General features: G+C 39.3%; 1 protein-coding gene and 1 long non-coding RNA gene across 2 annotated transcripts; one reads left to right on the top strand and one right to left on the bottom strand.

Moving 5' to 3' along the window:
* Positions 1-1,532: 1,532 nt before the first annotated feature.
* Positions 1,533-2,843, bottom strand: fabp7a (fatty acid binding protein 7, brain, a). Its single transcript, XM_083682804.1, has 4 exons — positions 2,724-2,843; positions 2,350-2,522; positions 1,946-2,047; positions 1,533-1,633 (listed from the first exon to the last, which is right to left on the bottom strand). The coding sequence occupies exons 1-4, from the start codon at positions 2,794-2,796 to the stop codon at positions 1,583-1,585; spliced, it is 399 nt and encodes a 132-aa protein (XP_083538930.1). The 5' UTR covers positions 2,797-2,843; the 3' UTR covers positions 1,533-1,582.
* Positions 2,844-7,771: 4,928 nt separating this feature from the next.
* On the top strand, positions 7,772-9,090 carry LOC310814458. The gene is made up of 2 exons (XR_014554575.1): positions 7,772-7,856; positions 8,155-9,090. It is a non-coding gene; the product is annotated as an uncharacterized lncRNA (long non-coding RNA).
* The last annotated feature ends 34 nt before the right edge of the window (positions 9,091-9,124 follow it).

Here is a 9,124-nt window from a genome sequence, read left to right on the forward strand (position 1 = left end):
AGTTACTAGACTGGTCGCATTGTTGTTACTGTAGGATGGTGAGATGGTTATATTTGTATGTATTTGTCTCTCATATCACTTTTATATAAACTGCAGAACAGATTTAGTATTATCTTTATCACAGATTGTGTTCTATTTCTGTTTCATTTGGTTGTATTTTCTTGCTATTTATTCTGACGTTAGTTGTTGTCTATTCGGTAGCTATATTGTAGTAGTCATTTCAGGATATTTCAAGGGGACCATGCAAACACATTATGTTTGAATTCAATTCGATGGACAATGGCCAAATAAGTTCCACTCCAGTAACCATGGTTTTGTGCCATAGTCCATTCAAAGGCAGCCAACAACTTGGCAGCCAGTGTGTTGAAATGAGAAGAATGGTCACTTGTAGTCGTAGTATTCAGTAAGCGAGACAGTACACAAGGGTAGCCTGAAAACCTCAACTGCTTCTGGGATCAGATCCATCAGATGATGGCTGTTTTTGGGCGGTGTAAACTAACTCATCAAAGAGAGTATAACTGTATTGAAATGTAATATAAATCATACAAGTACTGTATAGGTAGCTGCTATGAATCAGTCACAATGACCAATGTATCTAAGTCGTAAATCATGACTGCTATTTCCACAGCAAATGGATATTATGATAGTTTGTTACCATACGGCACATCTGAATGAAACAGGGAATTCAAAGACATAAAATGTCCCTTTATATATATAGGGCATGGGCCAATGGCGTAATGAGGGATAGAGACGGTACAGTCTCAGCAGGCTACTGTGTCTTGTCCTTATGTTGCCATGTCATGCCAGAGGCTGCATTAGAACACGGTTGGTCCAGACCATCGAATGATGTTCCTACGTAATGACACCATGACTTAAATCAGATTACACTCTGAGTCCCGCTAATGACATCATCCAACCCCCCCCCCCTTCTCCTTCTCCTCCTCCTCCTCCTCCTCACTCTCTTCGGTCCCCCAGAGGTAACTACAGGACGTCTCCCTTTCATGACTGCAACAGCCTCAGTGGACACTACTACTGTCTGTGTGTAACGCTGCCTAAGAACCCAGCTGTCACCTGTGACTAAAGGAAACAAAGCTATCATTGTTCTCCCGCAGATTGACACATTTTGGCCCGCTTTCAGAAACATGGGAAAACCCTCTAAAACGTACAAATCAGAATGTACAAATTGCAACATTGTATAAATTCATCAACTATGCACTCAATGTGTGCACTCACTGCAATGTAAGTCGCTTTGGATAAAAGCGTCAGCTAAATGGCATCTATTAACTAAGATAAAAGAAGATAGAACAGATCTTTAGTCAAGTAATTTATTTCTCCCTTTTTCACAGCTGATGATACAAATTATGAAGCAGTATGAAACCATTTAGATCACTCAAAAAATACGTCACTTCTGTATTTCATATAAAAGATCTTACAAAAAAAATCAATTTTTCCAAACATTTATCATGTTAAAAAGATGGATTAAGTGCAATTCTATGCATACAAATAAACAGAAAACATGAAAATAGAATGCCTGTCGTTCGCATTGATGGGATGATTCACTTGGTCATTGTCTCTGGGAACGTTATGCCTTCTCATACGTGCGAACAGCCTCGATTCCATCAAAAGTCAAGGTCTGTCAACAAAAAATGGTTGGAGATCAACAATACTGTTTATTCACTTTAACATCCGACCGCATTACTCAGTTTCAGATAGTTTATTATTAGTATTTTGATAACGACTCCACAAATATACACACAAGGGGTAAAAGATAGCATCATTAGGATATTGTATACTTGAATAGTCACACATGCAAAGCAAATGTCTGTGCAAACAGACAATAAAAGCGTATTCTATCTTATATTCTCATATCTTATAACGTTATAGTTCTATACACTTGTGAGAAAAACACCAAGTGTAAAATCTCAACATTGTTTGTTTGTCTCACCATGACCAGCTTCCCATCCTTGATCTCTCTGATGAACTTAGTCTCCTTGCCGTCCCACTTCTGCACGTGCACCATCTTGTCTCCATCCATGGTTAAGGTGGACTGCAATCACACATCAAATCAGTTCTCCTACTGTAACAGCAGTTACTCCATTTCTCTCCCAATATGCAGACTCATGCTAACCCTAACCCTATGTCTCAAATAAGAGAAACACAGCATGCATAAATGAGACTGGCTTTTGTTTATGTAACCATAAAGATCTAAATCATTAATCTGCATGTCCCTTGATGAAGATAACCTTATCTGTGAATGACTTTGGAATCAACAACATATTCATTCAACTAAATAGTAAGAAACACTTTTCACAACTACTAGATTAAGTGCATATGCTGTTAGTCGCATACTTTGACATTTCGGTCATCAGCCGTGGTCTCGTCGAACTCCTCTCCCAGTTTGAAGGAAATCTCTGTGTTCTTGAAAGTGCTCTGAGTTTTCACCACCACCTTGTCTCCTTCTTGACTGATGATAATAGTTGGTTTGGTGACATTTCCCACTTGCCTTGTGGCAAAGCCGACACCTGTTCAGAATAGAAATAATTTCACCAATATTAAATGAAGAAAGGAAATATTCACCTTGCAAATATTTCTTTGAAAGATGCATATGACAATTTATTGAACACATTCATAAATCAAATCGCAGTTTCTGTGAGAACAATGTGAATGTACAACAATAATACGATTTTTTTTACAATCAACCATGACTACAATGAATTACTCACCAAGTGCCTTCATATATTCATCGAAGTTCTGACTGTCAATCAGTTTCCATGTGGCACAGAATGCATCAACCATTTTGACAGTGTTTTGTTATCTGACGCAAGACAGCTGATAGAGTGATGTGGTGTTGACAGATCGACTACTCCTCGTCTGTGTATAAATTCACTCACCAAATTAATACTGTAAGGGGGGGTGGGGATTATCTCAAATCTGAGGTTGTACACTCTGATTGGGTGCTTTGTCACACTTTCTGAGCTCTGATTGGTCTTTGGAGATGGCGAGAACATGGCATTGTCCGCCGCTAATTTATGGAATTTAATCTGAAAAGGGTTTAAAGTTTGTAGCGAGTCCCATAAATAAATAAACCTCTCACGCAATCAGTAACCATTGACATTATCGAAATGCCATAAACTGATAGCAGATCCTCAATTGTTCATCCGGTTATATGAATATTGTTAGGTTAGGTTAAATATTGAAGATTAAGATGAAATTGATGATGACATTGTACATATGTTGCACCTAATCACAATGTTGTTTAGGTAATTTATTTGGGAGAGGTAAGGAATCATGGTAGTGTGTCCTAATCACTGATCTGTATACCCTATATATACTGTAGATCATACTGTATATATTTGGTTCGAGGTCAACAAACAGTTTATGAGTCCGTGCAATAAAAAAACAACACCTGCACTTCTATTGTTTGAACACAAGAGGACAGCATAGTTTACTTTAACATCAAGCTACATCCAGTACGATGTCTCGTTGTGATTTTTTTTAAAGGTCTCTGCCCCTTGAGATGGAAAATGTGTGATAGCATTGCAGCACTCATAGCTGTCTGTCTCTATCATTCTTTCTATCATCTCTCCATCTTTCCTTCCTTTTTCTCTGTTTGTTGTCATTTGACACATATTGTCAGTATAAAACAAGTTAACACATACAAAATACCATCAAAACATATATCACTGGAAAGCTTGGAATAACACCTATCCACTAGCAATATGTTTGAGATGCTCAGGTTAATTGACCTTTGATCTTTGACCTGTAAATGAAATTAAATCAAACAATTATGAAGTTAAAGTAGAGATTGTCAGCTTTTTGTGTACATATTGGTTTCAAATGACAACACTTTTTATACATAGTCCACCTCTTTCAGGGCACCAAAAGTAATGGGACAGATTCATTATGTCCAAATTAAGCACTCATGTACCCTTGGATTAAACAGAATCTATGTCATTAAAGGAAATAGGCATTTATCCTTCAAGAGATGCTACAGGATTTTTTGTCATTAATTCTTTCATAAAAGTGTTGACTATATGATTCATGATATCATTTTAATACATTTCTCTCATTTCCAGTCTCTTTTTAAGGTCAACAAACTTTTGCAGGCTTTCGCTTATTGGAAGTGGGGAGGTGTGCCCCTCTCCAATTTGGTTAAACGGAGACCCGTTTTTGGCTCTCGTGGCTGAAAATATACAAAATATGCTGTAGCATCTCTTTAAAGCACATACTGTACAGTTCACTGATAGATAAGAGCTACTACCTGGAGAATCATTTGGATTATTTATATCATCACTATCTAATCTTTCTTCCTCTTATACCAGGTTCTGAACAAGTACCCGGACGGTGACACCTGGCTGGGGAACAGGCGTCATGGAACATGCTCAGTAAAGGGGAAGTGGCCTTTGTCGTACCATGGGACCAGTACCGCAGGCGCCAAAGCTGTAATGCAAGGCCATCACCGTTCTAAAATAGACCGTCAGTGTAGCACTAGAGGAATGAATGTATCTGCATTTTATTTAAAAGCAGTGTCTTATATTTCATTCATTCATTCATTCATTCATTCATTCATCAATTCATCAGGCAGGTCCAAGGGCATGGTTCGGCAGGGGGAGTCTACTCCACCCCAGACATGGATGTTGCCCAGTATTACATAACCTATGTTAGTCTCATTCTGATTTACATTGCATTTGCATAGTAATGAATACACTTGAGTAATAACAAAAGAAGCAAATTATGTATCAAAATGTTGATACAAAGTTGTTACTTAAGTAATTACAGGTTACTAGATACAGTAGATATAATAGCTACTCAGCATAGGGTGAGACAATTACAGTAAAAGAATTTACTATTCTGTAAATGCAGCTTATGGAATCTTTGTTGTATAATCAGATAATTAAAAGATACCTTCAGTGATTTAAGACATTCTGCCTGTCTATACAAATCAAAATACTGCGATCTCAAATTAAATGTATACAAAATGACTCATCAAAATCAAATCATTTCAATACACTTTACACTCTTTACAGAATGAGGCACAAACAAACAGAATAAAAAATAATAATAATAATTTAAAAAAAAGAAGTAATAAGAAGTGTACAAGCCAAAAGTAGCAATAGCAACGACAACGACCACAAAGTTGGAACAAGAACAGCAGGGAGTGTTTGAATAAACAGGGAACTCCCTTCCTCCCTTCCCTCTCCCCTCCCTTCTCCCTCTCACAAAGAACTGACATTGGTCAAGCTGCTGCTGCCAGGCTGGCAGTCATCATTGATCTTAACTGACTGGCCTGGTTAAACAAAGGTTAAATCACCCTCGGAGAAAGACTTTCACTTTCCATTTACTGTAATCTGGAGGGGAGAACCAGCACTTGACAGGTTAAGGGCAGGGTGCAGGGTGTAGGATTCTGAGCAAAAACGACCAACTTGTTTTTCCATTAAAGTAGCCATATCTATTGCTTATCTAGCAATCTTTGTTTAGTGGTTATGTGCATCGCCTTGCTCAAGGCAATATTTAACTAACCCATTTGCTACGTTTATCTCTGTAAGCAAACAATAAACATAATTCTGATAACATCACCTCTTGTCAGGGCTAGCATGACCACCATAACTGCATGTTCTTTATGACACCTCTCTGGGCAGAATCCCGTAGGGTCTGATGGCCCATTCTACAATCTTTCTCTCCTCTTCATCAGACGTGCCTGCTGGTACAGAAATTAATCAGTAATCTTCTGACTGCCTGTGTTTCTTCCTGAATGCAGGGTTGACCCGGTTCTGAAGGATTAGTTTGTAGGTCTTCCCATTCTTGGCTGACACAAACTTCTCAGCATAGCCGCTGGCCTCTCTTGCAATTTTGTCTATTTGCCATACAGTACCAGTCAAATGTTTGGACACACCTTGCCAAGAGTGTGCAAAGCTGTCATATATATTATATACACTCACTGGGCACTTTTGAGTGTGTGACTCATACATTTTAAGGTCACTGCAAAACCTTAATGAGACTGACAGCCAATGAGAAAGCACCCTCGATGTTGAGTGTAAATGTTATCAGGAATAGGCCTGTTGTACCCCAAACATATTACTACAGTGGCCTACATAAGCGGTGACCTTTGACCCTCTTGGTTTTGTTCTTATAACAAGAATAGTGAGTGTCTCCATGCTGCAGCAAATTATTTTGAAGGAAACATTATGTACTTAGAACAAAATGTGCTTTAAACTTGTGTGACAGTAGAAAGGGACCTCAACCTTACCTTTAGCAGGTACTGCGGTTCAGTGCTGGTTTCAGTTACACAGATAAACAGGAAGTGGGCTCTGATAAGAATGTGAGATGCAAACTTTGCAGACTGTTTGATACAAAGTGTAACAAGACTCATGACCCGTGTTTGAATCGTGCACTGATCACGCACTCCCTAATTGGTTGATCTTAAATATGACATGTCTGATTGGTTAATATACATTGTATCATGCGCCAAGGAAAGGTATATAGATACATTTATTCTTTTTTGTTTTCCATAGTTTTCAATAGGCATTCAAATAAAAGGCTAATAATTGATCAACATCCAACTATCAGTGTGACGAGTAACACATCACAGGGATACATGAAGATTTATTTTATTTCTCAGTTGAAAAGGTGTCCCCCAAATGTCGAAATATCATCATGAACACAATCACATCTGCACCTCATTGGTAATGTTGAAGTTTTAAGACGATACCAATGTATAGACACAACCTACTCGGCCTAAGGCGAATGAGGACACATGCAGGGGAGGAAGCACCTGCACCACACTCCTGCCTGCACAACCATGAAGACAAGAGGACATACGCATGTCTGCATACTACAGTATGTTCAACACCATTTAAATCCAGTGAACTTTGGACATAAGTTTGAATAAATGCATAAAAGGAGTTTGTATTTGGATGTTTCTGTTCATAGTGAGGTACAGTAGAACTAGATTAGACAACACACTTCAGTATAACAGGGAGATGCAGTGCCAAGATGCAGTGCCTAGTAAGATTCGTCTATGAGCAGAGGTCAGAGGTCAGAGGTTGGTCTCGGAATGTGAATCTCTCTTTAGCAGCCATTACATACATGGGACACAACCTTCTATCTGGGGCGGAAATGTTTGAATCAGAATACTGAATTAGAAAACACTTGAGCAGTCAGGAATGCTCATTGCACAGCAACATCATGATAGTGGTCACTGCCTTTTTAGGGGTGTCAATAGAGGCAATGTGTTTGCGACAGTCTTGGGTTGAACTTGTTTTAGGGCTCATGAGATGATACTAAACAATGCTGCCCTACCTATCATAACCAGGGCCCAGAGAAATTCTTGACAACCTGACCTGACCACATTATTAATCATTACATTACCCACATCCTTGTTATTTGTTCGGTAGGGCAGCATTGTTCCCTATCGTACTGTATAAGTAGGGCCTGGATAAATTCTTGATCACCTAGTCCACACAGAGTCAAATGCTGCAACTTTTATCCCAGTGTTTGCATGAAGTTGTACATACTGTTAGGAGCACCCTAACAGAGCACTGTCAAGAGCACTCACTTGTCAAGAGCACTCACTTCAGCCACACCCACAGGGCTGGGGTCAGATGAAGGTTCATCACACCTGGCACGTGCAGGGAGACTGGGTTCATTGTGTCATAGGTCTCTTACCACGTCCTCCACCACCTCTGATTGGTTGCTTCCTGCCTAAGAAACCAATCAGCAGGGCCCATCTGACCCTATAAAGCCTGCTCACAGTGCATAGTTTGCACAGTTCCAGCAACACCCCAGAACTTTCAACTTTCAACATTACCCACTTTGGACATTACCACTGCTTTGGTGTTGAGTGTGTTAGTGACAATGTAAGTGGACATTCTGTGGGTTTGGGTGCATCTGTAGCGTATGTACTATTGTTGTTTGACTTGAAGTCAAGTCAAAGTTTATTGGTCATCTGCACAGGACACAGGTTGTAAACTGTACAATGAAATGCTTTCTTTTCAAGCTTCCTCTCAACAGTGCACAAATCAAAGAAGTACGAATAAAAATACAATAATAACCCAATAAGGCACACGTGTAAATAAGAGTATAAGATAGCAATATTTGAAGTAGCCTTCACTGTTCTTGCTATTGTTTACTATTTTTTTCATTTCTCATTTCTAGTTGGAGAATTTGACTGAAGCCCAACGTGGTTCTTTCCTGAACACTTCCAGAGGATGGCGTCCGACTTGACCCCACCAACCATATTTCTGCAGGAACCTGGCAAGCCACAGATGCCTTGGAATGACTGGATAGACTATTTTGAACGGTACAGTACACAGGGCAGACAAAGCAGCTTGCCAGACAAAGAGAAGATTGCCATGTTACGTATTTACCTTGGCAAGATGGGACTGCGCATCCTCGGTGACCTGAAACCGGCCGAAACATATGCAGATATGACTAAAGCCCTCACAGATTACTACAGCTCTGCGGAGACAAAGAAAAGAGAGGAGAGCAGAACTTTTATACAAAAAGTACAGAACGTTGGTCTGGCAGGTGTAGTAGTAGGGGGGCTAACTATAGCAGCTGGTCCGTTTGCTTTGGTAGGTTTATCAGCAATGGTGTTAGGAGGTGGAGCCATGGTCTATGGTGAGGTGAACAAGGATGCAGAAGAGCAAGTAAAGAGCGAAATGCATCAGGAAAAGGTTAAGAGAGACCTGACGAAGACATGAGATATGGGGGAGAAAGGAACATGTTAATACTGTTTGTTGTGTACTGTTTATTGCTACTGTATTCAATGAACACATTTATCTCATATTTACTATGAAAGATCAAAGAAAGGAATTTGCTAAAGGTAGACTAGAATTATTTGCAAATGTGTAGATATATTCAGTGTTGGTCAGTGGGTTAAAGTGATGTTTAGTAAACCCATGGTTACCCCAAGGTGATAATGATGACTTCTTATGTGAGTTTGAGTTTCATTAATGAGTTGTGTTATGCTTCGCTTGTTTGCTCTCCGAGGCACAATGACAAATGCCATAATCCATCTGAAACCGTAAATGTGCTATGTTTTAATACTCCTTGTGGACATGGCGATTTAATAAAGATATTTCGATTTTACATGTTGTGAGGTTTTTTGTGTGAGATTGGGACA

Source organism: Argentina silus (assembly GCF_951799395.1).
Source record: "Argentina silus genome assembly, chromosome: 13".
Lineage (NCBI taxonomy): Eukaryota > Metazoa > Chordata > Actinopteri > Argentiniformes > Argentinidae > Argentina > Argentina silus.

Excerpts from the sequence above, each read along its gene's own strand:
- fabp7a (XM_083682804.1), bottom strand. The coding sequence starts at position 2,796 with ATGGTTGATGCATTCTGTGCCACATGGAAACTGATTGACAGTCAGAAC. Across the intron at positions 2,048-2,349 it reads CTGATGACCGAAATGTCAAA|TCCACCTTAACCATGGATGG; the intron begins GTATGCGACTAA and ends GTGTGATTGCAG. Across the intron at positions 1,634-1,945 it reads AGGATGGGAAGCTGGTCATG|ACCTTGACTTTTGATGGAAT; the intron begins GTGAGACAAACA and ends TTTTGTTGACAG.